Genomic DNA, 22,869 nt, shown 5'->3' on the forward strand with positions numbered 1-22,869 from the left:
CTCGGTAAGCCTGGCATCAGTCACAGGATATGCCCACTCTGGTGAAGCGTACTTCCGACTTGGCACTCTAGTTCTCTTTGACCTTCTCAAAGTACCTTGAGGATGCTCCTCGTCACTCGATTCTGCTTCTGGCTCCTCCGAAACTGGTGCAAGATCTGTGCTCGGCGCCAATCTGAGGTTTACCCGTTTCTGTTTTGCGGGCCAAACCCTTTCTGCTTCAGTGGCGCCTCCGGTCTTCCCTTCGATACCCTGTGCACTGGCCTCCTCTTCCTCGGCAGAACTTGATCCTGTACTGCCCACTGCACCTCTTATTCCTTCCCCTGTATCTGGGTCAGTGCTTCTCTCTCGTTCTTCTTCAGCTTGATTCAGTGCACCATCAGCTGCTTCAGCAACCCTTACAGCTTGACTGGCCCTCTCAGGTGGCTCTATCGGCTTAACTGGGTTTTCGTTCTCGAGAGGGGCTGTATCTTCTAAGGGTGCTGGAACTCTGCGGGTATGGGAAGCATGCACCCAGTTCGGTAAACCTCCACACTTGACTGCTGTGTTCGTGATGAGAATCACTTGAAACGGGCCTCGCCACCTAGCATCCAGGCAACTCTTCCTCACGTGCTTGCAGACTAGGACCCAATCTCCTGGGCATAAGTCGTGGCACAGGTCACTCGCAGCTGGAACCGTTGCTGTCTGCACCTGCTGAGACACAGAACGGACCACGTCAGCAAGGCCTTTACAATAGTCCAGGATCATATCATCAGTGATATTTATTAGAGCAGTGGCAGGTATTGCAGGCAACCGCATCGCTCTCCCCATGAGGATTTCATGGGGTGACAATCCAGTCCTTCTATCAGGCACACTTCGGAGGCTCATGAGGACCAAAGGTAATGCGTCAGGCCATTTCAGGGACGTTGACGAACACACTTTCGCCATCCGAGCCTTCAGAGTTCAATTCACCTGCTCCACTATCCCTGAAGCTTCTGGTCTATAGCTACAATGTAACCTCTGATCTATACTTAGGGCGGCACAAAGCAACTTCATGACCTCACTGTGGAAATGAGTTCCTCTATCTGATTCAAAAGAGGTCGGGAAACCGTACCTCGGAATGAGTTCTCCCAATAATAGTTTTGCTACCGTGAGTGTGTCACATCTGCGTGTAGGGTATGCCTCCACCCACCTGGAAAAGACACATACTATCACTAATATGTACCTCAACCCATTACACTTCGGCATTTCCACGAAATCCAGCTGCATCCTATTGAAAGGTCCACCTGACCTCCCTATGTGACTCAACGTCACAGATGTCCTCTTTCCTACATTAATCTGTTGACAAGTGACACACCTCTGGCACACGGTTTCGGCCACTGCCCGAAACTTCGGGTTGTACCAAGTCTGACGAAACACTCTCATCATTGCGTCTCTACCAAGATGTACAGCACCATGTATCAACCTCGCCATGGGATTCAATAAACATTCCGGCAACACCGCTCGTCCATGATTCGAAACCCATATATCCACATCTCCTTTCTCACATCCAGTTCGTATCCAACTGTCTCGCTCCTGATCCGAAACCCCTTCCTGAAGCTGCTTCAGTTCCTCCCATGAGTCTGCCATGGCTAACATCTGGTCGTACACCGTTTTCTCCTCAGTTTCCTCAATGTGATTCTCCGTGTAATTACATCCCTGCTCTGCACAAAACCGGGCTACTTCGTCGACATAATTGTTACCCAATGAAACAAAATCATTTCCCTTCGTGTGTGCAGCACATTTAACAACAGCAATTTCATCAGGACATTGCAATGCTTCAAGCAATTTTCGCACACAGTCACCATTTCTAATGGGTGAACCTGAAGACGTCATAAACCCTCTCTGGGACCATAGTTGTCGGAAGTCATGAACCACACCAAACCCATATTGGCTGTCCGTGTAAATCGTTACACGGATCTTATCAGCTGCCACACAGGCACGAGTCAAAGCAATAAGCTCAGCCACCTGCGCGGAGTGTACTCCTTCTAAACAAGCGGCCTCAACCACCCCCGCGATGGTGCATACAGCAAACGCTGCTCTCAATCGACCGACACTGTCTCTTAAACATGCACCGTCCACAAAGAAGATCTCATCTGAAACTGGGAGCGGTTCATCGACAATGTCAGGTCTCGGTTTGGTGCATAGTTCAGTCACATCGAGACAATCCTGGTCCTCACAATCTCCATCATCATCTACATTTGGGACAGGTAACAATGTAGCAGGATTTAAAACAGCACACCTCTTCAATATCACATTATCGGCTGCAAGGATAACTTGCTCATAACGAGTCAGCCTATTATTCGTGAGGTGCTGTGTTTTAGTCCTAGTCATCAACAGTTCAACAGAATGTGGCACATGTACAGTAAGAGGATGACCCATCACAATGCTCTCACATCTCTCGATGCTGACACCTGTTGCCGAAACGGATCTGAGACATCCGGGCAACGCAGAAGCTACCGGATCTAAGGTAGCTGAGAAATAGGCAACTGGTCTACGGACACCTCCATGATTCTGGGTTAACACTGCTAACGCGCAACCTTCTCTTTCGCAGCAGAATAATGCAAATGCCTTGTTGTAATCCGGCATTCCCAACGCAGGAGCGCTACATAAGGCTTCTCTCAGCCTCAGAAATGATTTCAAACAGTCGTCGTCCCATGGTACCGGATCATTTACGTCCTTTCGCGTCAGCCGTTGTAAAGGCTTCGCTTCAAAGGAAAAGTTTGGGATCCACTGACGGCAATAACCCACCATTCCCAAAACATTCTAACTTCCCTCTGCGTCGAGGGAACTGGCATTCTCAGAATCGCATCAATGCGGTCTGGAGACACCTTTCTTTTACCCTTCTCAATTCTGTGCCCCAAATACTCTTCCTCAGGTAAACAGTATTGCAGCTTATTTGGGGACACCTTGTGACCATTTTCTCCCAAGAAATTCAACAACGCAATCGTATCCGTTCTGCAAGCGTCTTCTGTTTCTGACGCAACAAGCAGATCATCAATGTATTGCACTAAAACAGAGTTTCGTGGCAACACGAGACTTTCAAGGTTTTTCTTCAAAAGTTGATTAAAAATCGATGGGCTCTCTGTATACCCCTATGGGATACGACACCACGTTAATACAAGGTTCTCTAGTCTAAATGCAAAAAGAAATCTGCTCTCTTCGTGTAGGGGAATCGAAAAAAATGCTTGACACAAGTCAATCACTGTGAACCATTCAGCTTCACATGGGATCTGAAACAGTATCACAGATGTATTCGGTACCACTGGACAACATGGAACAACTATATCGTTTATTTTTCGCAAATCTTGCACTATCCTAAACTTCCCACTTGGTTTCTGCAGTCCCATAATGGGCGAGTTGCATGGACTACCCATGAGTTCCACCAGTATTCCCTGCTTAATCATGGACTCGATCACAGGTTTAATCCCTGCAATCGTTTCGGGGGATAAATTATACTGAGGGGTTCTCGGGAATTCCGCGTTTGGCTTGACCTGTATCTTCACTGGTTCCACTCCCCTGACTAAGCCAATCTCCTCTCCACTTAGGTCCCACACGTCGATTGACACTGAGTCCCTCAAATCGAGTGGAAGCTCCCCCACCGTCAAAGCTGGGTACATTTCCACACACACCCGCTGATTTGCAACCTTAAAGGTCGCATCATCATCCCTTGTCTGTACCTCTACTCCTTTCGGGGTACAGTAGATTGTGCAATTGAGCTTACACAATAAGTCTCTCCCCAATAAACAAACAGGACTAGAATCGCACACCACGAACTGGTGTCGATCCCTAAAGTTTCCTATCCTGACTGGAATCGGTTCTGTCAAAGGGCTAACTAGCCTCTTATTCGCCACTCCAACAACCTGTATACTTTCCCCGGAAAGGGCTACACCCGGAACTACTGCTGATCTTATAGTCTACCTAGTAGCCCCCGTATCGACCAAAAAGGTAGTAGGGTGTCCGTCAAGCTCTGCTTCCACAAAGGGTCCTCTCTGATCCACCTCTAAGATGGCCCTAAGTATGCAATCATCATCTTGGCTTAAACTCAACCGGGCCAGCAAATCTGTATCCTTTTCCTCACTTATTTCAAACATGGGCATCTGCAAATAAGTTCGAGCCCCCTGCTGTATGTTCTGTATCCTGGGTGGCTGGGGAACCTGCACTTGCGAGATGTCGGTCCCCCCTTGCATCATTCTCGGTGTAGTCACCGTCTGTACCTATTCTGCCCCAGGGACCTGAGCTATTCCTCCCTCCATCTGTTGCTGGTTCCAGGAGTTCAGGGGACACTCGCGCCTCCAGTGTCCCACCTGGTGACACTGGTGACAAGCAGTCGTCTTTTTCAGTATCGCTACATCCATGCCTGTCCTAGGGTCTATGGGCCTTGGCCTTCCCTGATCCTGCACGTTCTGATTTCCTACCTGATAATTTCCCTGTCTCCTTACCACTGGACCCCCACTCGGCGGTCCCTGAGCAGCTTGCATCTGTATAAGCAACAAATTATCTTTCATCTTCTTGTGCTTCGACTCAATCTCTGCCGTACCGCAAGATTTCATCCACGGGCTTATTGTGCCAACAGATCAAATGCTGCTGTATCATGAGACTAACCTCGGGCTTCAAACCCAACACAAACTTAGAAACAAACTGTCCCATATCCTTCGTCTCTAACTTGTCTAAGCCACTGTACTGCTTAAAAGCCTTTAAGAGTCTCTCATAAAACTCATGTGCTGTCTCCTTTGGTTCTTGCACTGTCCTGTCTATTTTCACCCAATCAATGTCTTGGGGTGAAACCTTCGATTTCAACCAGGTAATTACTTTATCATACAGCCTCATCACCGTGGGCGACGGACCATTTGTAATCATGTTCCTATCAGGCTCATAGTCCGGCCAATCAACGGCAACCTTACATGCGTTCCACAGATCTCCCGGAACCACAATATCGAATAAAGTATTCAGATCGATCCATAATACCTTCGAAATCTTAACAAAACGCTCAACTTGCTTGTACCATTCTGCAGGCTTCTCCCTGAGCCTGGGAAAATCATTCATAAATGATGCCAAATCACCCCTGCTCCATGGTACATGCACATATCCTCCATTCGCCACTTCCCTCAAAGGGAAAGTCTTTGCCAGTAGCAACCCTGTACCCGGAGTTCCTCCTTCCGCTCCCTTAGAGGTCTTTTTCTTAGACCATCTCTCCTCCCATTTATCAAGCATCAGCCATAGCTGCATGGCTAGGATCAGTTCTCTGGCATGTGACCTTAATCCAACAACCCTTTTCTCCTCCAACTCCCGCTCGGTATAATGCATCCTATGACTTCCTTGCAACGCCCTAGTCTTGGATAAATCCACATCATATTCTTTCGCCAATCCCCTTAATTTCTCATGTGCAATTCGTGCTTTACGAGTCACATCTTTCGCTACAAAAAACAGCTCATCCGGGTTGTATGTTACTATTCTCTCAAGAGGTAGACTTCCATATATTATTTCATCTACCTCTGCCTTGACCCTTACTATGTCTATCATCCCTGCTCTCAAGGCTCCTTTCAACACCTGACAACTTGCTCCACGTCCCTCATCATATTCACATTCCGGTTCCTTCTCTCTCCTCTCTTCTGGTGCTTCTATAGGAGCAGAATAACTCCTAAAATTAGCCCGATCTCTCTCCGATTGGACCACATTCGGGTTCTGATGCCTCTCTGATGGTACCCATGACCTTAAATCTGATCTCGACTCCATCAGATTTCTCTGCCTCACCGGTCTCTGTTCCTCTTCGCCCCTAGATGTATCTGACACCGCTACCAATGGTGTACTCCATTGTACAGGGCTTGGAGGTCGGGCCATTGACCCCTCCAACCCACTTTCCTCGTTTTCCCTCCTCGTTCTTTCTGCTACCTGTTCGGACCTCTCCCTTTCCTCCGATTCCGGACTATAAATCGACACAATCGGTCCAATGGTGACCGGTACCCTCAATGCATCCGGTAACCTCATCTCTCTCTCAATCCTCCCACTAGCCTCAGACTGACTCCGTGGACTCTCTGTTCCAAACGAAACCAACCCTTCCACTCGAGTCTCGGGTTGAATTGTTACTCTTCTAGTTTCCCCTCTCTCGCCCCACCTGTCGTCTGCTTCTTCTGGATTGTAAGGAGGTGGTCTCTCCTCCAACAATCTTTCCAATACTCCGTCATCGGAGTCACTTTCTTCGTCCTGTGCCTTCACATGCCTTATCCCCGTCGAGTCTATTAATAAGGGATACAGTTTCTCTTCCTCAATTGCCTGCACTCTCCATCTTTTCTCCGCTGCATCCCACTTGGCATCCTGAAATGCCCTGATCGATTTTCTCATCCTTTCCTGACTCCTTCCCTTTTCCTTATCATGCGCTGCTCTAATCCACGCATGTAATGCTTCGAACTGTGTTGGTCTTGGCAAGGGTCTTAAGGACCCCATCACCGACTTCAGCTGGTACAGCACCGCTAGTCTAAATGAGCCATACCTCGGGAAAGCTAGTTCCCCTCCACCTTGTGTAATCTTGTGCCAATTCTCGATCCAAACTATGGTATGTAACCCCACGTTCTTTGCCATTTAGTGTGTTGGGGTATCCTCGGGAGGGGCTTCTTCTCCCTTCCGAGTGACCACATGCTTGTCGCCTCTACACAATTCTCGTAAAACCTTAAGACACTTCATGACGAGCAAGTTCGATCTCGCGCTCTGTTTACTTCTTGCTCTTAAATCCTCCAATAACAGCGCGACTCACACTAACCAGCCTATCACAGCGCGACACTCTCTGACGTCACCTTCCTTCGTTCGCAGCAGTTCCCTTCTCCAGACACGTTTCACGCCTACTCTCGTCCCATTCATACACTGAAATAACCGATTAAGTTACTTCTCTGGCTGTCCGTCCACAGCCTCTGACTGTTCGTCCACAGTCTCTCGACCTTGTCGACCTCGATTGGCACCCGTCTGCCCCCGTCCGGCCAGACAGATCGAGACTGATAGGTTACTAACCCTCCGATCCACACACAACAACCCACGACCAGCGTTAAGTTGCCATACACACACTCGTTCGCTCCCCCTATCTCGGTCCAGGTGATCGATGGTACCTCACGATCCCCTTTGGGTGGTCAACAAAATCTATCTCAGGTGTCTTCTACACCATAACTCCCGGGCTGTGCGCGCTCACAGCCTGATCTCACAATCACTCAACATACACATCAACTCCGCAAGACATCACACAACAAATCAACACCGCAATCTACAACATCTTATTTTGTTCATACTCACTCCTGGAACTGCTGCTTCCTGCCGCACTGCTACTCGCCGTCGATGCTCATCTGCCGCCGTCGTCTCCCGCTCACCATCTGATGATTCACCATCACTTATCGTCTATGGGCCTCAAGGATCACTTATCCTTATCTAATCTAATCGTCCCTCGCTATCGGAAGTAACCATCCGTCTCTGCTACCAACTGCTCAGGCCCATTTTAGTATCCGTCAATTATCTACTAGAACCCACTCTGGTCGGATGGAACTTTTTACTTGCCCAATAGCGTGGAGGGAATAAACACAATTATCAGAAAATGCTGTCCGCGATTTGTCATAATCAAGGACTCGAGACTTAATCTCTTGGCTCTCTGGCTTTTATTATCAGCATAAAGATTTGAAGATACAGACTCCTCAATACGAGGCACAACAAGTACATAGGCACTAACACAAATGCTACTCTACGGAGAATCCGCATACGACTAAAAATAACTAAAAGCACAATTTCTAAAAGCATGAGGTAGAAAACTACCAAGCCAATGTCGATATTAGGGACACTGGACCATACCATCTCTGTCACTACTCTGTACTAGATGACATCCCTACTTAGCAATCCCTTGAGACCCTCAATCGAGAAAAAGATGTCAGAGTGAAACTTCCTAAGAAGTCTTCACTTAGAGAGCTTGATCTATAAATGCCCCCTCTAGCTCTTCGCCTAACTCTTCTCTGCTCTGGGCTGCTCTGTTCTGCCTCCACCCTCGGGGCGCTTTCCCTAATACAGAACCCCAAGTCTCAGAACACGCCCTTCTGCGCCTCCTCTTCAGCCGGGTCGTCTTTCAGTAATTTTCTATCAAGCGCTGTCCAGTTCCATCGTCCATCAGCTTGGCCTTGAGTCCCAGACACCGTCCGCACTAGGAGTTACGATTGGCACATTCCAATGCACTCCCATGTCTGGCTTTAACTACATAAGTCAATTCGTGAACAAAGAACTTCTCTACTAACGAGCAACTGTCCTTGCACCTGGGGTGAGATCATGCAATGCAAACATACTTCACATCTTTTAACTTTGCAATTTACTACAGCCTAAAACCTCTACCGGAATAAATCCTTTTTGGCCTATTGCCCTCGGCTAACATAAGAAAATAACAGGCCTTTCGCCTCAACGATATATGCGAATTCGGGCCACTACTTCGGTTACACAAGCATGTCTAAATCACACTATTGACATTTACGTCTTTCTTTTCATGTATGTTTAAACTAAACAGTCTACAAGCACGTATTCTAGGCTACACATTTTAACATCGCCTGGAGTTTATATATACCAAGCTCTTATGCATTTTCTCTAAACACATTCACAGCATCATGGTACATTACTAACACTTCTATTTAAATCGATATAGGTTATACAATTCTTAATACATGGCACACAAAATACCTGAGTACACATTTGATTATATGCGGGTGCCGACTAGCAGTGAATATAACGCACCCCTACAATTTTCAACCTTTTAAGCGCTACATCACAAACACTGATGGATAGAAGACAAGTTAAATCTGTGAAATGAAAAAAATATGATCAAATTTGCTGTGTAAGTATGGCACCCATTGCGAAACTTGTACAGCGATCATAATATGAAATAGGTGAGGCATTAACAAGTGATTTTTCTAGTTAGGCTTTTTTGATTTCAGCTATAAATGAGTGAATGCAGGTTTATTAGAACATTTGCTTCCAATTACATGCTTTATTGAGGTACATTTGTTTTCGTTGGCAAGCATACTTAAATTTTAGCCAGTTTAAAAAAAATCTGTCTCTTTCCTTTTCAGAACTAATTCCACAGTTGATACCAGAAGAAGGAAGCATCATGCATCCCAGGGTGTTGCAGTACAGGGAGTTGCTGGACACCCTCCCAATGGATGCTTACACTCATGGCTGCATTCTACATCCGGAACTCACCTTAGACTCTATGATTCCAAAGTACGCCACTGCTGAGATCCGCCGTAAGTGTGATGTGCAAGCAAGCTTTGTTTCACGATGTAGGCATGACTAGGGAGTGAGCACGATTCATCACAGGCATCTGAGAGGAAGTGTATAAGTAGAAAAATAGTTTGGAATTAATGTTTTGTGCCATTTAAAGTTTATGTTACGTGGAAATGATCAAAATATATGCTTGTGATGGATAGCTATCAAGGTGAGAGTATATAAGATTGAGTCAATAGCATGAATGAATGAAAATACATTTCTAGAGCGCATGGCTACCCGGAGGCATCCCAGCGCTAGTGCACACGATTTACGGAAATAGGAAGGTCTTTAAAAGCTTGCGAAAAGTAAGGTAATTTGGTTCACAACGAATCCACAAAGGTAAGTTGTTCCACAGTTTTGCAGCATTGTACGTGAAGCGGCGACCGCCGCTTCGGGCTTTCTTTATTATAGGGATGCTGCTAACTGCTTGTTTTTAGATCTAAGTGACCTGGAAGGACGATAAGATTCAATGAGGGATCTGAAAATGGGAGGTCCTTTGCCTGCTTTGCATGTCCCCCATAAAACTGACAGACAGATGCAGTGGAGAATAGGGCATATATGCACACAATGGTTTGTTCCTGTGGGATTACAAAGGCCCCAGCAGGTCTTTATGGGCCCAGGATTATTTAGCTTTTGGTCAAACAGAAATGAATGCCCAGGCCACCATATTTAGCATGACATTGACATCAATGCACTTTAACACGATGGACGCAAAACCTTTTGATGGATGCCCCTCATCCAACAACCTTCAGAAAGGCCCCTGAGGCTTTCCCTGTAGTGTATCTGATCAAGGAACTTCATTGACCACTCACCAAAGTTGGCACGATTGTAGTAGTTTTGTGTTACAACAGTGCTGGCATTTTTTTTCTCTGACTCAGTTTTCCAATTCTGTCTTGCTATGAATGTCTGTGAGACATACACAATGGAAGTACTGTACCACCATGAGCGAGTGTGCAATATAGTTCTATCTTTGTCATTTATGGTCTCATGTTAGTTTTGTACTAAAGGACTATTGAAAATGTATTCTAATATCCAGGTGCTTTACAGCTGAGGTCTGTGCAAAATTGATTTTCCCTTGGCATCGTCCTTCGAAATCTCCCCTTACCCGGTCCCACTGCCTCACCGCTGTTACCTGCATGGACTGCGGCTGGTGCTTTATCTTTGCAAGAGACAGTTTGTCTATTACAGTCTTATGTAATTTTCTGAAATTTGTACAAGAGTATTAGAAGCATGGGGACGATCACATTTCTGCCAGGAACAATTTCAAGTTCATACACATTATAGAAAATCTTTCCTTTTGTTGTGTCTGACGAGCAACTTATTAGGGGGGGGGGGGTGAAATTTGAAAAAGTAACAAAAGTTGCACCCTAAAATTGATATGTTTGCAGCCAAGTTTAGACTAGATCATGTGCCTCAAAAGGTGTAATCACCATACATTCTCATGGTCACTAATGCTACTTCAATATACTACAGAATATTTTTCTGTACATGACTCTATCACTAGATATTTGTGTTTGAAAAGGTTTACTTTGAAAGAGTGTTTTTTATTAGTCAATTGGTTGATAGCCCATAGTTTTCTATATCTTAATCTAGCAGTACTGATGTTTTTTTATTGCTAAGTAATGAAGTGGCAGGCAGCACTGCAGGCGCTGGGAATAAAAAGTAAGACACAGACATGAGAGGCACAAAAAGAGGCAGTTTGGACAGAGACATGGCGCAAATAGTCTGCCTTGTGTTCGGATTTGCCCGACAGACATATAGGCTTTGTCAGTGAATGTTATTTGGAAGACTTTGTGTACATTGGAATAATGGAAACAAAAGTTTAAGGAAACCATAAGAATGTTCAGTTAACAAAAAGAATGACACTGAACTTCATTTACTTAGGCTGATTGTGAGTTTCGAGGACCAAAGTTTATACATGGTTTCATGTGTTAATTTTAACCAGGCTATTTCAAGATTTCTGCATTCAGTTTTTTAGCACTTGTAGATTTACCATGTGGTAATTTTGTATGTGGAAAAATTAGATGTGTAAAACTGCAAAGGTTCCATTCTGTAAATTTACATGCAGAAAAAAAATGCAAAATTAATTTAGAATTTGCATGGTATCAAATGACACATAAGGTATTAGCACAAAATAAGGTCTTATGTCCAGAGTACATCGTGTTTGTTGAAAATCACAATAGACTTTTTGGAATATTACATATTTAATTTATCAAAACTTACTTAAAATATCCTGCACCAATCATTAATTAAAAAAAAAAAAATCTATCTTTCTAACAGAAACAGTCACAGCAATTCAAAACATGGCAATACACAAGAGTCCCAGTAACTAGTCAAAAAATATTCAAACTTGTTTTGTTATTACAGTTATGAACAACCAATACTAAAGTACTTAATTCCTAATCTCCCCCACTACCCTCTCAATGTAACAAAGATTAGAACGCTCAAATACCCCTACCAATGCACCTCTATTCTCCCAAACATCCGCTATTTTGCTCAAACATAACCTTGAATCGTTACTGAAATATATTTATTATCATAAAGAAAGTAATATTTTTTCATCATTTTTGATCAACTAAGATGCACACTTTTTGGCTTAAGTTGATACAGGACAGTGGATCCTGGCAGTACTGTCGCATCTCTTTCATTGGGGTAACTTTTTGGGAACTGTGAGATGTTGAAGTGATAGAGGTGGAGAATGGCTGCTGCTACTGGTTATTGATGGATGCATTAGAGGGCTGGTCAGATGGCATAATGGTACCTCTAGTAGGGCACAGATATCTGTCTCTAGTGCAACTAAAATAGCCACATCTGTTAGCATTGTGGAAAATTCTCAGATTGCATGGGCATGTGGCATTTTGCACGTTTGTTAGCTATTTTTCTGCTAAGTCCCCCAGCATTCCCATTGTGATGCATCCAAATCACAGTACAGCTGGATGCGATGAAACATGGTTGATCGAAATTCTATTTGCCTGGATCTGATCAGATTTTTGAATTGATTTTCAATCCCTGCTAAGGCCCTCGTTGATTCTCTTGAATTATTCTGTAGCTACACATGATCAACCCCTTTGCAGAGATTCAGCAGGGTAATAGTTCTAAAGTTTGTGCTTTAGGTGTTGTTACTGCTACCATCAGTTTCAGGTGGAACTGTGGTTGGTGGTTGAATGTCATCCTGTGCGCTTGGACTACCAGGAAAAACATCATGCAGTATTCCAGGCATTGGTATATCATTCTCTTCCTTCCCATCCTGCTCTCTCATGGATATTTCTGCTTTGGATGGTGGAATGGTTCCTAATACAATTGGGTGGGTAATGCCGGTGGTAGGTACTCTACTCTCTGAATGGCCTTGGGAAGACACAGAAGCAGTGTTTGTTACAGTGGCAGTGGTGTTGGTGTTGGTATTGATTGATAGGGTTTTATACAGCACGACGAATGGTAAAAGGTGTCTTGGCCCTGACAACAGAGCATGCCGAAGTACCACAAACAGAACCAACCTAAAGAGGTGCTAAAAAAAAGCCACGATTTAAGTTCCGTTCTAAAGGTGGATAAATTCAGCCAGAGTTTAAGTTCCAGGGGGAGTGTGTTCCACAGTTTACAAGTGGAATACACAACATTTCTGCCTCCCCATGAGACGTTTTTACCATTGGGTACTACCTAGGCTCTGGATGCAGAGGAGCGTAGATGTCTTCTGGGTACATACCACTTAAAACTCCTCTTCAAAGCTTTTGGACTGACCATTCAGAGAGATTTATGGGCCAAACACAGTGCCTTAAATGTCACCCATATCGGGAAGCTCCTTTAGCACATGTGACACTGAGTGAAATTTAGGGATGTTCTTTAAAAGCCAAACAGCTGCATTCTTCACAACCATAAGTCTGTCCAAAGTGCAGACCGTGATACAAAGCAGTGCAGTAGTCATGTCTAGCCAAAACCACAGCAATGACTACTAGTTTTTGTATCGCAAACGGGCTAAAGGGGAACATTTCCCCTAGCATTTTTATGATGAAGAAGCAGGAAAGATTTACTTCAAACATTAACCCTAAGTTCTTAGCAATAGGCGCTGGTTTCAGGAGATTTCCAAGACAAGAAGGCTACCAGGAGGAATTCCAAAACGAAGTGTCTTTTCCAAAAAGTTATACCTCCATTTTGTCTGAATTTAGGTTAAGACAGTCAAGCCTCATCCATTTGGTCACCTCACACATACAACTGTTAAACCTCCTGGCAACATTTTCACCGTTGGTCAACATGGGGGCAATAAGTTGAGTATCATCAGCATAAGCAATAAGAGAGAAGCCAAAGGGTTTAATAAGCTTAACTAAAGGGGCAATATAAATATTAAACAGTGTAGGACTCAAAGAAAAGTCTTGTGGCATGCTTCAGAGTAACAAAAAAGGTTTAGACTTAAAGTCACCCAGACAAATCGTCTGTTCCGTATTTGAAAGGAAGGAAGCCAGAAGGTCAAGAGCTGCACCACAAATCACAATGTCGGCTAATCGATGAGGACCTCACTGAATCGAATGCCACTGTCAAATTGAGAAGACACATAGCTACCTTCCCATCTTAGTCTAAAATGGTCCTGATCTCTTTTGAAGCTTCCACCAAAGCCGTTTCTGTACTGTGGTTAGATCTAAAGCCATGCTGAGCTTCATCCAATAGTTCATGCCTATTTAGGAAATCAGAAAGGACATTGTTAAAGTGCACTTCAAGCATTTTGGCCACCATGGGTAAAAGCGAGGTAGGGTGGTCATTTTACTCCTCATTGTAATTATGTGAAGGTTTTTTTAAAAGGGAGAGTATTGAAGCCTTTTTCCATTCATTGGGGTACTGCACAGTAGTAATAACACTGTTCATTTGTTTTGTCAAAATAGGAGCAACCGTCTCTCCTAGATCTTGTAAACGTTTTGGGGGACAGGGATCAGAGGGTGAGCCTGATTTAGTAAGAGCAATAGGTTTGATCGCCCTTTCTTCAGTAAGAAAAGAAAACTCACTGAGCTCCGGTTTATTAAGCTAGAAAGTGTCTTTGATGGAAAAGGATGAGTGACTTCTAATGCTCCAATCAAAATCATTATCAACTGCCTCTTCCTTGTTTCTAGAGAAACTGGCCATGCGGTCACCTAGCACTTGGCTAGGTAAAGCCGAAGCGAGGGAAGTAGGGCTTGAGAGCTTTTTAACAGTTTTTCACAGCTCTTTTGTGGAATGTTTGGCTGAGTCAATCTTATCAGTAAAATACCTAGTTTTCTCTTCAATAATTGTATGTTTATACTCTTGTAAGAATTTTTTATATTTGCTCTTTTCCATTAGATTGTAACTATTTCCCCAATTTCTCTCCTGCCTACGGCAACTTTGTTTTAATTCTCGAAGCTTATTAGAGAACCATGGTGGTTTGGCTATAACCTTTGTTATTACAGTGGTAGTGATTCCACCAAGCAGCGTGGTTGTCAATGTCATGTTCGTGGACTGACAAGTAGCATCAGATTTTATTAATGCTATCCACTTTTGTCTCCAACAGGCAAGTAGAGGGCTCTTACTTGATGTTTGCTCTTTGTCACCTACATCTACAGGAAAAGTGTATTTATAAGTTTTATTCTTATTTGCAAATGTAAAACATTATTTTTAAAAAGTGCACTGCACAAAGAACATCCAATAACACATAATTGTGGATTTACCTCAACAAATTATATCATTCATCAAGGTTCTTTGATTTGGTCTTTGGCGGACAGGAATTCACTCTCTCATGGGGATGGAGTAAAGTAATTTGTCGCCCTTCGGGAGTACCCGCCAGCCAAATTTAGAGATGTCCGCTTGTAAAGGAACCACCACCACGGCAACTCCTGTAAATGCTTTGAAAGTTTGACGGACTGCTCCACCAACATGATGAAGCCTTAATTACATTTCATAAAAATAAGCTTAGAATAGCATTTTTATCAAATTATTTTTTATCATGATGGCCTTTGTATATGAATATACACTTCCATATTGTGTGACATAGACTCACATACTTCATATTAAGGACAGAGATTGCAAAAAATGTGAATTAACAACCAGCTAACCTCCTATGTTATGTTACAAACCTTATATATTACAAAATGTTAATTTTGAATGATAAATATTTCCGATAATTGGACTTGTATCAATTTAATTCCTCTTGACTTTAAGCACATTGCGGACAGTAATATGTATAAAGTACGTGTGCATGGTTACGAGAAGCATATGTGAGATATGTGAGACACCTACCATGTTCCTCAACTGCACCAGCTCCTGCTCCTTCACTCTCTTCTTGCTAAATTAATGATGCTCCTGGTTTACTCTTCCCATGGGGTTAGCTAAAGATGTGCTGCTGGTACTTACTCCTCCTGTGGCCGACCATTAACATCTGTGTTATGATAGTAATTATGAGGGACGATCCTGAGGGGAAATTAAATAAATAATTAATTGTACCTCTGCACCGTCCCTCGAAAACTCCCCCCCCCCCCCCGACACAGCCCCACCGCTGTTACCTGCATGGACCGCTGCCGCCGCTTAATGTCTGAAACATTTTTTTTATAGTCCTCAACAGTCCTGGGGTCGCAATACACAGAGTTACATTTTTGAGTAATGCTCTGCCATGTTCTACTACTCACCTTGGCATTCGTTTTCTGCATTGATTTGCCTTGGGTCTTTTTAACCACTGCTTCTGCAAGTATTTGCATATTTGCCTCACTACATTTCTCAGAATCTCTGAGGTCATGGTCAATAATTAGAGATGTTCTTAACGGCTGTTGTTTTCCAAGTAATGATGTGGATGTTGGATGCCAAAATAGGCTTTGCAAAATGGCGCTTCTCTTCAATGAAAGACAACAACTGCACTTCAATGCTGCAAAGAGGGCAAAGAAGGCAACAAAAAAAATTATAATTCCATATTTAAATCTCATATCCTGTCAATGGGCATTTTCTGTGCATGCACAGTTTCCCTGTGTTGAACAGAATGGTCCTGCACTCAAAAAGCAACAAATAGGCGAATAATAAAGGCAATTAGTGTCCAAACTCCAACAAAAATGTAGAACCAGGTCTTCCCAAATGAAAGAACAGTAGCCAGAGTTTTGATTATTGTAGACAACGATTCCTGAACTGGACGCCACTCTAAACTCCTGAGAGATACATATCCCATCTACTTGATTTATCTGTTTTTCGTGAGTATATATAAGGCTGTAAACTTGATATATTATTTTACCTATCAAGCCCTGAAGAAGTCCCAAGGGGGACGAAATGCATCGGCAGTCTTGTCCATAGCGTGCTGTGTTTTTAAGAAATTTGCTATGAAATAAAAGAATAAAAGGTTCTTTTATTTGGGAATATCTAATTCTACGTTTTTGTTTGGACTTTGGACACGAATTGCCTTTAGTATTCGCCTATTTGCTGCTTTCTTGAGTGCAGAACCATTCTGTTCCAAATTTGTGTTGGGTGGGTTGCACCCACCCTTTTCGGTATGTATGAATGTCACTTTTTGGGTTCTTTAAGGCAAACTACAATACTGTAGCCCCAATACGTCATTATAACTGGTGCTGGATTTTGTTGCCTTGACCTTCTCTTTTGTGTCCTTACAGTTTCCCTGTGTGTCAATACTGGCCAGTATTATCTAATTGAAATTAAAGCATGTGTAAACATCGTATGAGGAATTTACGATCAGTAAATCTGATATGGTGAGACCCAGAAAAAACGTGTAATCACCAGTCCCAGCCAGGATTTACCGCTAATAAATGGTATCTCCAAGGGCAGGCTTAACGCACATGGGTACAACTCGCCACATAACCAAGGTCACAGTCGTTAAGAAAGAGAGCTAAAGAGTAACATGTAATATGTTATGTTATGTTATGTTATGGAAGCTTGTAAATTCAAATTTATTTATTTTGTTTTGGCTCTCAAAGAGGGCCACATAAACATGTACAAACAAAGCAACACAATCATCACAAGTACAAGAATTATAAAAACATAGTATTCGGACCGTAATAGGTACACTGCAAGCCATCAGTCCCACAAGGCCGGGCCGGCACAATCTTCCAGAGAGTTTAATAAATAGCTAAAAATCCTTTAAAAAAGTTAAAAACATAAGCACAGAACATTTCATTTGGTGGGCAATAAAGTGCATGAAGAAAATCTTGTAAAGTGACAATACTGAGGCGAAGGCAAATTACTTTAAGCCATCGCTTGCGCAAGCTACGTAACATAGGACAAATCAAAAGTACATGCATACAGTCCTGGTTATTTAATTTACATAGATTGCACAACGGTGAAGTGCCATGCCATTTAGACAACAACACGTTAAGAGGGATTAAGTCATAACGTAATAAAAACCAAAACCTACGTATCCCATGTGGCAGGTTCCACAGGGCATATGGTTGGGGCTGTTTCAACCTATAGGAGGAGATCAGCAGCTCCACATTCCTTTTATCTCCAACTGTTTTTTTGTCAGATAGAAAACAATACTCCCACGAAGCCTCCCTGAGAACCTGCTTTAACTGCGTGGGAGAATAGGAGAAAAGAGCGCTTTCATCCAATCTAAGGATTTTCACAGCCCTTCTAAAATTACTAACAAGTTTAGAGAACTCCTTAAAATTGCCCAAAAGTTCATTTTTGAGTAAGACTCGCAGGGTTCCTTCTCTCGCTCTGGCTAAACTGGCTACCCATCTTATTAAGGCGCACAGCCCCTGAACCCAGGCACTCCTGAGTCCGAAATCCAGCCTGCAAGCAGCCAGTGGACAGGCATTGTTAAGATTCGAGAGGGATCTTAGGAGTTTTCCCTCAGTCTTGTGGCAAAAGTCCCAGTATTTTATCTCAATTATTTCTATACCATACAAGATGGTTGCGGGGATTTTAGCTCTAAATACTTCTAGAAGGCTAGAAAAATGTCTTTTCCCCGTTGCCAGGTATAGGGACTTTAACCCATTGCCTTGGGCAAGAGCTTTGCGGGAGCAATGCTCTATATGAGAATTCTCGCTCATATTGACCGAGAATATTTTCCCTAAAAAAGTATAACAAGTTACGACCTCCAATCTAAGCCCTCCGATAGCCCAACCAAAATTTGTCGAGCGGCATTTCTTCCTACCAGCAATACACATCACTTTACTTTTATTAATATTGATCTTCATATGATGCTCCCCGGCAAAGTCCTGAAGAGCCTGCAGCCGATTAGCCAGACCCACGGGAGTTAAGTCAAGCAATAACACATCATCGGCATACATCAGACAGGCTATTGGCACCCCTCCTATCAACGGTGCGATCCCCTCACTATGGGACACAGCTGCAGGGAGGTCAGTTGTGTATAGGGAAAACAACAGGGGCGCCAATAAGCAGCCCTGTTTAAGGCCATTCTGAGATGGTATTTTGGCCGACAGCCCCCTTTCGCCCCCCATTAAGACCCTGCACCAGGTCTCAGTGTGCAGAGCCCGCACCAATTCCAGCAGGGGAGTAGGGACACCCATCCTCGCCAATTTTCGCCACAGCGTTCCCCGATCTACTTTATCGAACGCTGTGGAGAAATCAATGAAGGCGGCGTATACAACACCCCCTCTCACCTGGACATATTTATCAGTAATAACCTGAAGGGCAGTCAGGTTGTCCAGAGTGCCATGTTCCCTTCGGAAGCCAGTCTGTTCCAACGGCAAGATGTTGCGCTCCTCGACCCAATCAGAAAGAGATCTCAGGAGGCATTTCGCAAAGACCTTTCCGATGGAGTCGAGGAGCGCAATCATGCGATAGTTACTGGGACTGTCCCTTGCTCCCTTTTTGAAGATAGGGACCAGAATGCTTCCTCTCCACGATGCAGGGACACGTTTAGAAAGATGGCATGCCCTAAACAGGGGGTACAAGATTTTACTCCAGGTTGAAGGGTCTTGTTTTAGGACCGTCATCGGAAGCTCATCCGGTCCCATAGCCCCAGAGGATCGCATATTTTTTATAGCCAACTCGATTTCCTTCTCAGAGGGAAAGAAGACCGAGTCATCAGGGGCAGCATACATGAAGTTATCCACACCTGTGGTCCCATTCCCTGCATATAATTCTCGGATATGAGAGGACCATAGATCTTCTGGTATAGCTATGGGAGTAGGGGAGTGGCGAGTACCACATCCTTTCCCAATTATTGCCCAAAAATCTTTAATGTTGCCATAAGCAGCAGATTCCCTTAATTTAATCCATACTTCATCCTCCCTGTCCCTTTTAACTTTTAGCTTAAGTCTGCTTCTCTTTCTTTTTAACCTAGCGATATCTTTCCCACGTTCCGGTACCCTTTTGACGTACTGTGCTCGGATTAGTTTGTTTAATTCCCTATTCAGATTACGGAGAGTTAGCGAAACTACCTCTCCTTTTTTCTTAGGGGGGACAGTTTTTTTAGCATTCAATAAAATCTTTACCATGAATTCCTCAAAACAAACTATTTCATTTCCGTTCCACTCTTCTATTTCCCTAAGGGTATCGGTCAGTAGCTCCTGCACCCCATTAATGGCAGCATTATTCCAGAAGCATCTTCCAGATGTCAAGTGGAAGGTAGCCTCCCTGCCATTTATCGACCAAGATGCCGTATTCATAGAATTTAACGAAATCGATAGTGACAATATACTGTGGTCGCTCAGAGTCGTGGGTGTGATCTTTAAGTCCAGAATCTGGGGAAACAGACTATAGCTGGCGATAGCATAGTCCAAAATTGATGACCCAAAGGGGGATTTGTGGGTATGATTTGCGGGGACGTCGGATGGAAATCTTCCATTTAAGATAATACCATCCCCGATCGCTAATTCATTTTAACAAGATCTTCCCCCTTTTATTTGTCTTTAAGTTTTCAGGGAAGAGCGTCTGGGGGATGCAATGTGCTTCCTCCTTAGCTTTATCCCTGAAAAGTTTTAGACTAGCGTTTGAAACTTTACAATTCAAATCACCAATAAGCAAAATTACAGGAAAAGGAGGTGAATTTTTTATCTTATCCATATACTGGAGAACCCGCTGCAATTTATCGTTAAAACATTCCTCAGGCGGAATATACACATTGAAAATTACCATGGGATATTTTACATTGTCATGGAACATATTTTCTAATGTTATTGTGTGGAAAAGTCTACTGGAGTCAATATAATGGGAAAATCTCCATTGAAACTTATTAGACAGTAAACAAGCGAGCCCCCCCCTAGCATGCCCTTTCTTGGAGGGCGCAGCCGGAACTTCCAAAACATAAAAATCTTTTAAAGGCGTTAACCTATCTATGCACCATGTTTCCTGGATGCACAATATATCAGCCTCCAGAGTGGATAAAAAGGTCATTTTCTCCGGGCTGCTATGGAATCCGGCCGCATTCCAGGAAATTATGTTTAAGGCTGGGTTAAAGATGGTGGAACAATTTGGGGTTATCCTTATTTTTTGTTGATAATGCACTATGTAGCCAATTCCACCGGTTATTGTCATCATTGAATGTGGAATTCTCAACTAGTGGGAGAGGCTTCACGTGCGATACTGTGCGTTTTCCCCTGGAAACCCAAATTTTCAGGTCTCTCAGAGGAGAGGTTACCCCGTTTTGTTCATCACCCCTCAACCCCTGCTTATCAAAAGAGTTTGGCTTGCCTGGGGTAGGGATAGGTAGAATATCAATACCTAAGCGTTGAAAATTTTCAGCCTGTTCTAGTATCAAATTTGTTATGATAGGGGAATAAAATTTCACCCGAATACTCAAATCCCGACTACCACCCAACAAAGTTACCAGTTCAATGTCTCTAGACTGAATGTGATAGAGACATTCAACCTCACTGAAACGCTTGAGGAGCCAGGCTCTTTTTAATAAGAGGTCAGTATCAAATAATGGAACAAAATCTAGTACACGCACATCCACAGGGGCCTTTGACGTACTTACAGGCCGGGCCAGAGGGCGAGAATTTTCAGAGTCAATTGTTACCACAAAGGGGGGGGCCAAAGGGTTTAAAAACCCAGATGGATTAGAAATTGGACCTCCAAGAGCACTCCGAGAAGGAGAGCCTGGGAGAGGGCCCCCAATTTGTGGTAAATCTTCCTGAGAAGGCAGGCTGCCTTGTTCAATTTCCTCCTCCACCGAGGTTGAAGAGGATAAATTCACACCCATGTCCACTTTTAAAGCAGTAGAAAAGGATTCCCCATTCTTTATTTCATTCTCCCTTGTCTCTGTGCATTTTTGGAAAATGATCCTCCGTTGCTTCTTCTTTCTATACTTTCGAATAGGTTTCCTCTTACTGGCTTTGGTACTTTTTTGTTTACCATATTTTCTCTTTTCTTCATAGACCTCAGATTTGTCAGCCAGGAGGTCTTTTCCGTCATCCGGGACAAAGATAGGAAATAATTCCTGAACCGTTTTGGGGCCTGGCAAGACTTTATCCTCCTCCTCTATCTCCAGGACTATATTCTTGATACAGTTGGAGGCTGCAGTATAAGGCAACTCCTTATGAGGGACCATAGAAGACTCTTCATTTTTCCTAACTAGTTCGCTTCTAATGGCTTTGAATTTCCCCTCAGATACAGATTGTTCAGATTTAGGGGGAGAGGCCTTACTCGCATCCGGCACTTTCTGCAGCAATAACTTTAGAATCTGGGTAACTGATTCAAGGATACAGTCCGAGCTGCCTACAAATTTCCCTAAAAGCAGCAAAATTGAAGCAAGGAGTTGTTCCAGCGCGATCATGGACTCAGAGATCGGCTTTTCTCGTGCTTCTGCTGTGCAGATATTATCCAGGAGATTGAGGTCGGGGCTCTTGGAAGAGTTTAACAAGTCAGATATTTCATGACTATTTAGCGACTGGGTGCTACTATACAGCATTAACCCTGATGGGGTGGCTCCCCCCTGAACTTTAAATTGCTCCAGAGATTCCACTTTAGCAGGGCTTACGTAGCGTCCCCATAGTTCCAAATCAATAGATAGTGCAGACAGGTCATCCCCCGGCCTGTCATTCATGGATAACTGAGGGATCGATGGTATGTGCACTGGCTCACTTATAATCGTCAACTTCCCATCTGTAGGGTCCCGAAAGGGAGACCCTCCTGCCATAGTTTGGGGGGCCCCCTGCTGGACCTGGGGAAATCGGGGCACAGAGGTAGTTGGTACGTGTACTTCCAAGACTTTAGTATCTGGATTATGTAGAGTCGCACATTTAGTTTTTTTTATACCAGATAAATCCCAGAGTTCAGATAACTGACATTGTCCTTTCAAAGGTGGGTTGTTTACTGACTTGTTTCTTGTGCGGATAGTAGTTAATTTCCGGGCAGGTTTTTCTCCCACTACCCTTCCAGATCGTAATGTTTTAGACATTTTCCACAGTAATTAAAATGAAATGAAGCAATATAAAATGGATAAAAGTCTGGAGTTGAGTCAGTCCCTGGCACAGCAGGTAGGACCAGGGTGCAGTATAGCTATCACGGTACTTGCATCAAATTACCCTTCCACTCAAATGGGCACAAATGCAAACGAATAATTACAATGTAAAAAATGAGAAATAAGGGACCGGGCCCAGCCCGGCCTACCTCGGTCACTGAGGGCCACAGAGGGCCCGCCCTTTGCCCGGGCTTAGCCCGGCGCCGCCCGCGCGCGTCCCG

General features: G+C 43.8%; 1 protein-coding gene across 1 annotated transcript in view; it reads left to right on the plus strand.

Moving 5' to 3' along the window:
• Positions 1 to 22,869, plus strand: part of GDAP1L1 (ganglioside induced differentiation associated protein 1 like 1) — a 619,148-nt gene that overhangs the window by 351,818 nt on the left and 244,461 nt on the right. Inside the window, exon 4 of the mRNA XM_085619314.1 lies at positions 9,096 to 9,269. Coding sequence (XP_085475440.1) covers positions 9,096 to 9,269 — 174 coding nt within the window. The remainder of the gene's footprint in view (positions 1 to 9,095; positions 9,270 to 22,869) is intronic.

The sequence above is a fragment of the Triturus cristatus genome, chromosome 7, assembly GCF_964204655.1.
Source record: "Triturus cristatus chromosome 7, aTriCri1.1, whole genome shotgun sequence".
NCBI classification, from domain to species: domain Eukaryota; kingdom Metazoa; phylum Chordata; class Amphibia; order Caudata; family Salamandridae; genus Triturus; species Triturus cristatus.